The sequence below is a fragment of the Talpa occidentalis genome, unplaced genomic scaffold (assembly GCF_014898055.3).
Source record: "Talpa occidentalis isolate TD23 unplaced genomic scaffold, MPIMG_talOcc4v2.1 talOcc4.11, whole genome shotgun sequence".
In the NCBI taxonomy this organism is placed as follows: Eukaryota; Metazoa; Chordata; class Mammalia; order Eulipotyphla; family Talpidae; genus Talpa; species Talpa occidentalis.
In genome coordinates, this window is record NW_023601104.1 from 52974535 (window position 1) to 52987897 (window position 13363).

The 13363-nt window shown below is 35.0% G+C and overlaps 1 protein-coding gene across 1 annotated transcript in view; it reads left to right on the forward strand.

The window, feature by feature from the left end:
* The window catches only part of TTC6 (tetratricopeptide repeat domain 6), a 138199-nt gene extending 126227 nt beyond the window's left edge, over nt 1-11972 (forward strand). The window contains 5 exon segments of the mRNA XM_037503224.2: nt 277-487; nt 4638-4790; nt 5592-5762; nt 10460-10685; nt 11132-11972. Of these exon segments, the coding sequence (XP_037359121.1) occupies nt 277-487; nt 4638-4790; nt 5592-5762; nt 10460-10685; nt 11132-11271 (901 nt within the window). The 3' untranslated portion in view covers nt 11272-11972.
* The last annotated feature ends 1391 nt before the right edge of the window (nt 11973-13363 follow it).

Genomic DNA, 13363 nt, shown 5'->3' on the forward strand with positions numbered 1-13363 from the left:
ATAATAATGATGGATAATAAAATTAAAGGTTTTTTGAAAATAAGTATCACTGCAAATCCTTATGAAAAAGTGCTAACTTTCATTGATCTGCCATTCATTTACAAAACTATGTAATGTGGAGAATTCAACTTCACACCTCTATTTCACTTACTCCTTCCAACAATCTTGTAAACTAGTTATAATTTTCTACATTTTCTAGATTAAAAGAAAACCATGGCTCAGAAAAGCTTGCACATTGTAACACCAGAAAGTATCAATACTTCCATTTGTTTTCAGAATTAAAGAGTTTGAAGATGCTGTTAATTTCTTCACCCGGGCTCTTAAAATTGACCCATGTTTTCTGGATGCTTACGTTGGACGGGGAAATTCTTACATGGAATATGGTCACGACGAAGCCACCAAGCAGGCACAGAAGGACTTTCTGAAAGCATTGCATTTTAATCCGACGTACACAAAAGCCAGAATTAGTTTAGGCTATAATTTGCAGGTAATATTATATAGCAACACTTTGTGCCATGAAGCACCTTTTGGACAAGAATAGAATTATTCCGCCCTTTGCTGTCATTTCTTTGGTTAGGAACGTTTCCCCCCTTACCTTGCATTTAGTATCCAGAGTAACAGTGGGACAGTGGCTAAATTAGCCCCACGGAGGCTGTTCTGGGTATGGCGTGCACTCAAAAGAAATCTTCTGAAACTAAGTTTCTTTAATGCCTACACCCCTACTCCTTCAGACCCACACTTATAAACTAACTTTAAACTTTGCCTGATGAGTTTCACATGTGAGAACTTCCTAGCATTTGTTTAGCATTTGTTAGCATATACCTTGGGGTGTCTTAGTTTTGTACTACTGAATTTGTGAAAAATTTAAAGGGAATTAACAACATATGAGAGTTCTGCTGTGGACTTCAGTCAGGCAACCACTTTATGGGGATTTCTGAATCCAGATCTTTGTCCAAATGGCACAGACTATGGGGGGTAGGGTGGGGGGAGTCAAGACACCAGGCATTTGTCCTTTCAGCAAGATGGGAGAGTGCTACCCTGACTGTTGCCAAGCAGGGTTCAGAGTGATTTCTGGGTCTCTCCAACCTGAGTCAGATACTCACAATGGTAATTGTGCCAATTTGCACCAATAAAAGTTGTACTGACACTCTTGGGGTAAACAAGATGATTCTCAAACAGGAGACAGGATGATTCTCAAAGGAACTAGAGCTGATGGTAATCTAATGAAATGTGTTAACATGCTCATGATTGCATTCAGTGGGCATTTAGTGAGTACCTAATATAGAACAGGGACTTTTCTAGGCTCAGGATACAGCAATGAAGAAAATATACTTAGGTCTTCTCATACAGTTTGCCACCTAGTGAAAAGATGAGTATTGTGCAATCATGTAAATATTTAATTATTCTCATAATAAATGCAATGAAGGAAAATAATGGCTGTTAAGACAACTTACAAAGGAACCCAACTTTGTTTGAGGGGTAAAGGATCACGATGCAGTGTCAGTTCCTGAGGGGGACAGAAGCCTATACTTCCAAAGTATCCACAACAATGTGACCTCAATTAAAAAAATTAAGGCATGGCCTCCCTGGAGGTGCAAGGGGGTAATCACCGCACTATGAAGCAATCCGCAGGCAGGGAGAAACCCACATGGCGAGGCAAACCTCACCTGTCCCTCCCGCTGCTCCCCTCCGCAGTGTATTTCAGTCAGTCTGCCTGTTCTTTTCCCCACTCTGTCTCTGGTGGATCCTCTCACCCCCGCATCTCTGGCCTGTGCCCCAGCTCTTGTATGCATAAATAAATAAATCTTTTAAAAAATTAAGGCATGAAAGATTAGCAATTAATCAGGGATAATGATTGGGGCTAGGACACAGAATTGTAGAGAACAGGAAGAGCTCAATAGAAAGTCTTGTGAGAAAGAGACAGAGGGCCTAAGTGGATGAGCGCTATGGACAGGCAAAGTGAAGTGGCAAGAAGCAAGATTTGAGCAGTTACTGGAGGCGATGACTTTGCAGGCCAGTAAAAATATAACTAGTGCTAGCAAGAGCAGTCATGCCAGATTTGTGTTTTATGGTGAAGATTTCACCGGGGCGATACCAACATGGAAGAGAATTAGAAAACACACCAGCATGAGAAAGGATTGGATCAGGAAAGGAGGGACTGAAAAAAAAACGTTAGGCCCATGCAAGTACTGCTCAAGGAATGAGTGACCATTCATTCAACAAAAACTTACAGATTCTCCTACTTCCTGCCTAGCTCTGGGGATATATAAATGTGAGCAAAACAGGTGTTGTTCAGAACAAATGACAGGCAATCCCACTGTTAGTCTCTTTGTAGTTTCATATCCTAATATGCTAATCTCAATTTGCCCTCTTCCTTGCTTATCAAACAAACTTGTGATGACGATTTTGCTTTGTGTATGATTTACCTGGAGGAAGATGATTTGCTGGCAAACGAACAATATCTAGTTATCTTGTTAGTTATATTTATTAGTTTTATGTAAGAGTCTTGGGCTCAGCTTGGTTAATGTGAGTTCTGAGATTCTGAAAAGTTGAGTTTTTGAGCCCATGAGAATGGAAAACAGACGCAGGGACATGCTGACTTTATCAACTCACTGCCTTCCTGTGATGCAACTAATCTTTTCAGGAAACACCATGACATATCTCTATTAAGGTGCCCCTCTCTTGGCTTTTTTTTTTTTCAGTTGACCCCAAGGTTGGTCTAAGCATGTGGTAGATTTGCATGCATTTTCTATGGACTAGATATTGTGATCCTAAAATTCCAGGTGCTGTTACAATTTATCAAAGTAGGTTTTACACTATTCATTTATTCATTTATTTATTCCACATGTAGTTATTTGATTGTGTATATTATATATAACTGGAGATTAGACTAGATATTGTGACTAGATATTGTGATCCTAAAATTCCAGGTGCTGTTACAATTTATCAAAGTAGGTTTTACACTATTCATTTATTCATTTATTTATTCCACATGTAGTTATTTGTGTATATTATATATAACTGGAGATTCAATGCTAAGCATATAAATGCAATCCCTGCACATGTGAGTCAAGCTCAGTATAAATTTTTGGTAATTATTTGTTAGAAGCATTGGCATTTTACTGGAGACCATGATTTTATGTTGTCCAAATTGGTATAAGAGATGACTCTGACAAGTAGAGTTTTTTTTTTTTTTTTAAGATTTACTTTATTTATTTATGTATGCAAGCACTGGAGTCTAGGCTAGAGCTGCGGGGTGTGAGAGGATTCACCAGAAACAGAGCGGGGAACAGAACAGGTGGGTCTACTGACATACACTGCTGAGGGGAGCAGCGGGTGAGACAGGAGAGGTCTGCTGTGCCACGTGGGTTAACTACCTGGCCAGGGCGCGAACTCATGGCTGGTGATAGCTTGATAGCTTAATAGCACTGAGACTTTATCCCTTACGCCACCAGGGAGGCCCCCAATTAGAGTTCTTTTAATTAATATGTCAGCCTCACTTCTTGGCGGTATTTGGTCAATTGAAGATATTCACAGTACAGCCTGCTTCCTCATTTAAAGTATCAAGATTTAGCTCAGTACAATAACAAAAACAAAGAGAAACCCCACCAACTGGGAGAACATTTTTGCACACAACACTAATGATAAAGGACTGATCACAAAAATCTACAAAGAACTGATGAGACTCAACAACAACAAAGAAAATAATCCAGTTAAAAAATGGGCAGAAGAGCTAAAAAGAAACTTCTCTGAAGAGGAAATGCAAATGGCCAACAGACATATGAAAAAATGTTCAACATCACTTGTAATCAGGGAAATGCAAATCAAAACTACCATGAGATACCATCACACACCAGTGAGAATGGCACATATTAAAAAAACTTGCAACAACAAATGTTGGCGAGGATGTGGAAAAAAAGGAACTCTCCTGCACTGCTGGTGGGAGTGCAAACTGGTCCAACCACTATGGAGAGCTGTGTGGCGATTTCTGGACCTACTAAACATAGAGCTTCCATATGATCCAGCAATTCCACTCCTAGGTATTTACCCAAAGGACACAGAAACATCAATTCCAAAGAACACCTGCACCCCTATGTTTATAGCAGCACTATTTACAATAGCTAAGCTTTGGAAACAGCCCAAATGCCCAAAAATAGATGACTGGATCAAGAAGATGTGGTACATATATACCATGGAATATTACTCAGCATTCAAAAAAGATAAACACATGCAATTTGCAGCAACATGGATGGTGCTGGAAGGGATCATGCTCAGCGAAATAAGCCAGAAAGAAAAAGAAAAATACTGGATGGTCTCACTCATAGCAGGAATCTAGAAAACTTAAATAAGGGACCAGGAAAATGAATAACTATAAGAAAGTGAAAATCAAAATCAACAAAAAACTATGAACCAGAGACACTTTGGGGGGGGGGTGGCGGGAGGGGAGGGATTGGGGTCAGAATGAGGGGGTTGCAATTATATGGGGAATATAAAAATAAAATTTATTATTTAAAAAAAAAAGATTTAGCTCAGTATAAAGCTACCTGTACTAAAGATTTTATTTGACTGGATTAGAATCATAAACATTGGTCATGTATGAGCTACCTCCTTGTTCATAAAGTGGAAAATCATTTTAGGCTCAAGGAAAATTCCAGAAGGCTTGGAACCATTTTACCATTGCCATAGAACTTGATCCAAAGAGCTACCTAGCCTATGAAGGAAGAGCTGTGGTCTGCCTCCAGATGCGTGATTATTTTGCTGCAATTCAGGATATAAATGCTGCCATAAAGGTAAAAACTACTAATATTATCATTATGAATTAACACCTTCAATGAATAGGGCCAAGTAAGTTTTCTATTGTCTTTTTAAAGTGACTTGCACAGGAAATGTTTGTATGTTTTTTCCCCCCAAGTCATTCCTAGGATGAGGCATTATTATGACTTGCCGATTTTATAACCTAAATTCAAAAAGCAATCCCTGACAAATGTTGATGCCTCCCATTAAATATAGTTTATAGTTGAGTGGAAACATCAGTATAGTTTTGTAATAAAAGTGAATATAAAACATAAAATAACCTAATCTAGGTTTGAGGGAACTAAAAAAAAAAACCAATACAATTCCCCAGATTAATAAAAATCTCAAATTTTGGATTCAGTGACAGAATATCTTCTTTACGTCTATATTTTTAAATGCTGTTTCTATAGATATTTGGTGGGTATTATAATCTTTGAGATTCAAGAAATGCTGAAAGATAATTGCTAGTACACAGGACAAATAAACATGTTAACTATTTAATGTCTCCTCCAGCTTAATATAGCTAAACAAGTTTTATCCCGTGTCTGTTCTTTGGAAAGGAACTAAGTAAAGTACTAAGATTATTTGTTTTATTGCAACCAAATCAACAAAGTGTTGACATTGAACCGACTTCATACTAAGTTCTTTCTCAAAATATTTGCTCAAATGGGGTTTTACCTGTACTATAAAATTACTAGTTTCCCGCAAGTAGATTTCATAACCTTCATTTTTGCAGACATGAAATTGGAGATAAATACTATTCCCAGATGCTAAATACTCATACTATTATATTGCAGATCAATACTACAGCAGAATTCTTAACAAATCGTGGTGTGATTCATGAGTTTATGGGTCAACAACAGAATGCAATGAAAGACTATCAAGGGGCAATTTCTTTAAACCCCACGTACTCGCTGGCTTACTTTAATGCAGGAAATATCTACTTTCACCACAGGCAGTTTTCCCAGGTAATGTGAGTTTTCCTTAACATTTTCTTTTGGACACTAAATGCTTTCTTTGTTCTACATAATTTCAAAATGCAATCCTTACATGTCAGGTTAATCACTCACTAGATCTTCTCTTTCAAAATATATTCTCATTCATAAGGATGTTTATAATTATTTATTAAATGTTTACAACTGTAATGGATTTATTCTCCTTATTACCAGTAAATGGTAATAACATTTGTCCAGTAAATGTTTTTTTGACTTCCCCAAGTGTCTGCAATTGCACTGCTTTCCATTGTCACCAGCTTTCAGGCTGGAATCTCCTGTTCTTTGGGCTCATTTAATTAAATCTCAGACTTTCTTTAAGACCCTCTTTCATGATGTGATTATTTAATTCATATTAATTTCCACCTTTTTAAAATTGCAGTCACTTACTGAGAATAAGGAGATCTGGATGTGAATTCTGATTTTATGACATCTTGGTCTTTTTGGATCTCAGTTCACAATGTCTGAAATAAAAGTGTTTGGTTATTAGATGACTTTTTTTTATATGCTATATTTCTTTTATTTGAACTGGAATGCATTCACATGATTCAAGTGTTTTAAATTTTACTTCTTAATCTTTATTTACTCTTTTTTTTCTTGTTCTTTGTCTATTTTTTTTTCATTTGGAAGTTAAATTCACTTATTGTTATCCTTTTGTTTCTATTGTGAGGTATGTTATTAGTAATTTTATGTCTTTCCCCGAGTATTGCATTTTGCATTATTCCATATATTTGGATCTGTAATGCTTTTGTTTTTGTTTCCCCAAATTTTGCACCTATAATTTTATTTCCCTTTAACTCCAGAATAAATTAATAGGGTATTTAAAAAATCCAGGTGAAAAGGCTTTTATATTTTCAAAATTTGAAATTTATTTTTACTGACAATATATGACATTTTTTTTCTTAATTCCAGGGGACTTTCTAAAGATGCATATCTTACAACAGTATATATATGTATAAGATCTACCTTATAATTGTTTTTTGGTCTATAGCCACCCTTTTTTTCCTCATTAATTTCTGTTGAACTGAGAAAGGTTTATTCGACAATCCTGTAATTAGTGTGGTCCTCTGTAGTTTTCTTTACATCTTTTGTAAGTTCTACTTTATGAAAATTTTGTTGCATTCTTTCATATATATATTTATACATATTGAATATACATTGTCAATTGTAGTTGTCAGCATTACATGTGCCCTTCTTTATTTTATTTTTTTAAAGACTCTTTGGAGTAAATTCAGCTTTATCTGACATATAGGTTATAAGCTCTGGTTTTATTTGGTTTGCTTCTATCTGGTATTCCTTTGCCCTTACTTTTATTTTCAACATTTAGATGTATTTCTTTTAAATAGCATAAAATTGTATTTTGCTTTATAAATCAATTTGAAAAAAAATTACCTTTTAATATGTATGTAAAGCCTGCTTAAATTTTGGCAAGATCAATATGTTTGGTCTTAGTTCTGTTATTTTATGTCATATTTTACTAGTTTTTAAAAAATATTTTATATTTTTAAACTACCACGTGCTTTCCACATTCATATTTATTATTGAAACAACAATGCATTCCAACAAATAAAATGCATTCCAACAAATAAAAATTTCAGCTGTTCATCTTGGAGATTCGAACTGTATAAACTACATTAAGTTCACTGCTGAGTAATTTATTCTGGGTCTGTTTTATTTTTTCAGAGTTTTTCTGTTAGTAAGGTGTACAGTTTTGCTCTAGTAATTACTTTTTATAAAAATATTTTTATATCCTTAGTTCCTTATTTCATCAGTTTCTCGACTGTGAACAACAATAAAATTATCTTTTCATCTCCTCTCATCTTCTAGTCTGTTTTAGTTAATAGCATTTTCTCTTCAAAAACTGTATGTTTGATTTCTTAAATGTGCTTGAGCTTATTGTGTCAGCTAACTTTCCACTTACTTACTCTGCTCTCCCATTTTGTGTGAGTTTCATTATCTTACACTGTCAGAGGACTAAATGTTTGTATACTATCTGCTATGCTTATTTCAAATTTTAGTCTTAGTTCTCTAGTTAAGTATATTCAGTCCTCATCACCAGACAGTTTGCCAAAGATTCCCTTCTAAGCAATCCTTCCTTAGTTGTCTGAAATTAGTTCTTTAGTGGAGTCCTGGGAACAATATTCCTTGATTATTTTCACTTTCATAGCTTGTTGCTTATCTTTATCTCTTAAGGCAGCATGTCTGGGTTTGAAATCCCTGGTTCCCTTATTTTCTTGAGTGTCTTGTAAATGTTGTTTCTGTTTTGGGATATTATAATTTGATATCAAGAAATCTGATGCCAACCTGATTTTCATTCTTTTTCTGTGAATCCTTTCTGTAAGGATAACCGAAGATTTTTGCAGTAAAAAGTTTTACCCCGAGGCATGGGGTCACATTTATCAGGTACCCAGTGTGTGTTTTCAATAGTAGTTTTCAGAAAAGCTGAATTCATTGGAAATTTTTTTCATTGTTTTGATTTTCTTCATTAGGAATACCAAGATGCATAAAGTTGGTGTGTATACACACACACACACACACACACACACACACATATATATAGATTATATATGATGTCTTTTGACTTTCAAATAAAATTTTTTTTCAAATATTTAAATTTAAATTTATTTCTCATTTTCTTTGCCTTCCTCACATTTCTCTTTTACAACTTTACTGTGCTTTTTCATATACATTTTGTGGATCTTGTAATTCAGGTTTCTTTTTAATTTTTTTCCTTGTTCCATTCCATTTCCAGGTCACATCTTTTCTAATTCCTTTATTAGTCTGATTTTTTAAAAATGCAGTTACTTTCATAGCAGTTTTTTTCCTTGTTCATTTTAAAATGTTATTTTAGAATTTTAGCTGTATTGCAGCAATTTTTTTGATGAATTTCATTATCTTTACAAAAATTGAGCTTTTTTTCACCCTTGTTTTACAATGAAGGCAGAAAAATTACTCTTCTGCTACTACATTTTAATGAGATAAATTATTTTTCTGGAATAATAGCAGAGATTCTTGTGGGAGAGTGGGGCATGGGCTATAGTAACTTTTCATGTTGGGGTCACTCTGAAGCTATTATAGCAAAGGACTAGACACTATGTCCTCTCTACCTTCACCTGGTCCAGGAAGATTTCCATACAAGCTCTGTGTTTCTCAGAACTTTTCTCAGCCCTTTCTGTGTAAGATGATATACTCATTTTACAAAGTTGTCTTTATTGCTTGCATTTTCTGGGGCTTTTAACTTCTGTTCTCTGCCATCCAATACTGTCACCATACTCTTTAATAACATGATCTTTGATGCACATAAATGTGTTAAGAAGTTATGGTTCTTACCTGTATTTTGCTGACAAGTTTAGCAAGTAATCCTGATTCTGTTTTGCTCTTTTTTCTTTCAATCCCCATATTATATAATGTACCTGCCATGTGCTGGGTAGTAAGACCCTGAGGATTGGAAAGCTGAACAAGACAAAGAAAGATTTTGTTCTGGTTGTAGCTTAAATTTTCTGGAGGAAGAAATAGAAAATAAATAAGAAAATACTAATAGTAACAAATGCTTAGTTTAGTATCATATAAGCATCAGATTATTATTAGTATATGTGTGGGACTGTATGAGATTACCTGGGTGTAACCTATGTCTTTGCCTCAATTTCTTCACCTGTAAAGGAAGGTAACGGATAAAACTCTACAAGTAGAGTTTCATAGGAAGTGTTCATAATAAGTGGCAGAGCCAGGATTTGAGCCTAGAAACCTGGCTGTGGTTGAGTTTCTGCCCACCATGCTGTCAGGGTTTCCTTTCACGCACAGTGGAAGTCAACTAAAGACAACTGCATGGCAAACGCAAATAGAGAAAATAGTTCAGTGAAGGACACTGAGGAAATTATTGGAGAAATAGAACAAAAAAGTAGGGAGACACACTGTTGCTAGGACAGAGAGTTTTGACAGGAGAGATTACATGTGTTCACGTGACAGAAATGTTGTGGAAGAACTACTAGGAAATATCCAGTGAGATTGAGGCCATCTTCAATATTAGCAAGAGTCGAAATCATGGACCAGGAAGCGGTAGATGGGAGGAAGATTGTGTTGTGTTTTGGAAAAATTGCTTAGTAAGAAATTGAGGAGAGCAAGCTGTATTATTAAAAATGGCTCCCTTTAAAATATGTTTAAGGTAGGAGTGAAATTTTCATGAATCATGGAGTTAAAGAAGAGATTCCTACCTTGAGCATTAAAATGTCTAAACAGCATTTTAAGCTATTTGTGGTGGTGAATCAGTTTTTATTTAACTTTCTAGTTTATATATTTTTATATATTTTTCTTCTTATATATATTATATGTATGCATATATACTGGGTTATGGTATATGTGCTGTAGTGGGATGTGGGATATGTATGTGTAAGGGTTGGGGAATGGAGCATTTTGTCTTAGCAGTAATATTTTATCACTGATGTTGTGTAGAATTGCTGACACACGGTGATAATGAGAAGAAGACTAACTTTTGGTCAGTTTTATTGATCTTTACCTTCTTTACAGACAATGCATCTCCTTATCATATGGGATGAAATGCTTCCACTATTTCATTGCTCTATCCCTGACCTTAATTTTATATTGATAGTGCTTCAATTTCTGTATAGCTACCAATTAAAATATATTCAAATTAACATTATCTTCATATTTTATAGGCCAGCAACTACTTCTCAAAGGCTTTAAAATTTGATCCAGAAAATGGATACATAGCCATGAATCAAGCTATTTCAAATACAGTATTAAAGAAATATGAAAAAGCAAAAGAAGATTTTGAACGTGTAGTTGAAACCTGTCCCTTTTGGTCTGCAGCATATTTTAACAGAGCACAATTCTACTGTTGCTTAAAGCAATATGCACTAGCTGAAGAAGACCTTAACAAAGGTAATTTTGGGGTAACTTTTTTGGAGTAAGATTACAACTATTAATGCAAATAGATGCAAAAGAAGAAAATTATCCAATCTATTTATCTAGTTAAATGTTCGCAAGAATTGATATTTTATATCATGTCTTCAGTGTAATTAATATAGATTCCTCTCATGTAATATCTTAAAGCTTTGGTTATCTGAGATAGAGAAAATTATTAGGGAATCATAAACAATGCAAGTCTCTCAAAAAAACACATACACACACACACTTTACTGCATTTTTTTCAAGTTAATTTTCTTAGAAAGATGTACTATTTTTAATTTAGCTTAGGTACATTTTAAGCAAAATATTTTCAAATAAGTAAACCCTTAAGTTCTTCTGATATAAGGTGTTTGTTTTTAAAATGAGACTGTTTTCGAGTGCTAGCATAAAACATATCTTGAAATACTTTTCTTTTACAGCCCTGTCTTTGAAACCCAATGATGCTCTAGTATATAATCTTAGAGCACAAGTTCGTGGTAAAATAGGTCTGATTAAAGAAGCCGTGACTGACTATAACCAAGCACTTGACCTTCAAGAATTTGCCTCACATGGACTGTAGTTTCCAGTGTGGTTTACACACCTTCCAGAAATTGAAATGCATTGTTGTTTAAAAGTTTGCACTATCTTCATTATTGTATTCATTGTTTTATCTTTAATAGCCCTCTAATGCATTTTAACAACATATTTGAGTTATATATGAGTTATAAAACTTTTAGATCCTTTTCTGCTTATTTGGAATAACTAATATTTGCATTTCTTAATGGGATGCTGAATTTAATGGAATATTTCTTAAAAGATATTAACACAAAACTTTCTTTAAAGTCAAATGATAGCATTTGAAATGATGCTGCTGATAATAATTGCAGAAAAGTGTCTGATCTTTTCATCAATATCTATACATAATGTATGCACAGTGTCCAGATTTAACACAATAAATATGGAGTTGATGACTATAAAGAAGTTTAAGTCCAGTATATTTCCTGTCTTTTTAAAACCTTGTATATACAAACCTGTGTTCTTCCTGGTGCTTATTATCTTCCAACATATAAACACGTTTCTCTTTTATGCAATGCCTTCTCTCCAGGACAGCACCCATAAAAATTTTGCACATCCCATTTGGTCTATGCCTTGTGGCTATGGGTAGCAGATAATTAAACTTGAAAGTTATGACTGTAATAATCATGTTTTTTCACTTACTTTAAGCAAGATACGCTGTTGCATGCTTCATAGACATTGCTTTCTCAATAACCTCTTGAGGTAGGAGGTATCTCTAGATGAGGAACCAAGGTCTGGAAAGACTGAGTTACATGATGAAGGTCACACAGCCAGTACATGGAGGAATGGAGAGGTAACCTGTATTCAAGTTTCAAAGCCTCTGCTTTTCCTGATCCTTTTCACCTAGAAATAAAACCAGATAAACTGAGAATCTATCAAATAAGCTTTATAATGTTAAAGCTCTGGATTTGCATTGTGAGTAACAATGCAGAAAATGGATCTCCAGTCTTTGACACTTTGTTTTGTTTAAAAAAATAAATTTTCATTGAGGTAACATTCATTTACATTATATGACTTTGTGGCATGCAGCATCATAATTCATTATATTTCAGTTCCCATCTCCCACCTTACAGCTGACTTCCCTCACCCTTTCACCCACTCCCCATCTCCCGCCCCTCCTGGTAACTGCCAGTCTGTGTATCTAAGACTTGGTTTTTGTTTTGTTTGCTCTTTTTTTTTTTAATATTCCATATATGAATGAATTCATACCGTAACTGTTTTCTCTGACTTATTTCACTTAGCATAACAACCTTGAGTATAATTCATGTTGTTGTAAATGGCAAGATTTCATTTTTGGTGTTTTTTTAATAGCTGAGAAGCATTTCATTGTGTGTATATGTATATACCATATCTTATCTGTTCATCTGTTGATAGGCACTTAGGTTGTTTCCATATCTTGGCTATTGTGAACAGCGCTGCAATGAACATAGGGGTGCATAACTTTTTGAGTTAGTGTTTTTATGTTTTTCAGAAAAATACTCAAAAGTGGAACAGCTGGATCATATGACATTTATAATAATTTTAAAAGAAATCTCCATACTGTTTTCTAGTAGTGGCTGCACCAATTTATATTCCTGCCAACATTATAACATTTCTTTTTGTATTGGTATGTATCTGTGTATAGCGTTGTCTATGTCTATCTGTCACATATCTATCCATCCATCCGTCCATCCATGCATAATACCTGAAACTTTTAATTTGAAATACAATGTGCAATATCTTACATTTTATTTTTTTAATAGTTTTTTTTATAGAGGCATGTTTTTATTTATTTATTTGTTTGTTTGTTTTTTGTTTATACAAGCACTGGGTACAGTCAGAAGCGTGGGAGGGTGAGAGAATTCACCAGAGCCAGAGCGGGGAGCAGAGCAGGCAGAAGGACCAAAGTACACTGCTGAGGGGAGCAGCGGGCGGCAGGAGAGGTCTGCGCGCCATGTGGGAGCCTCCTCCGGTGGCCGGGGAGCAGCAGAGGATCGAACCGGCGCTGCAGAGGCCTTCGCAACCCAGTGCTCAACCGCCAGTGCACCACCGGGGAGGCCCTCTTACATTTTATTTTTAATAATAAAGACCAGATAGAAATTTAAAGCAGAAAGTTC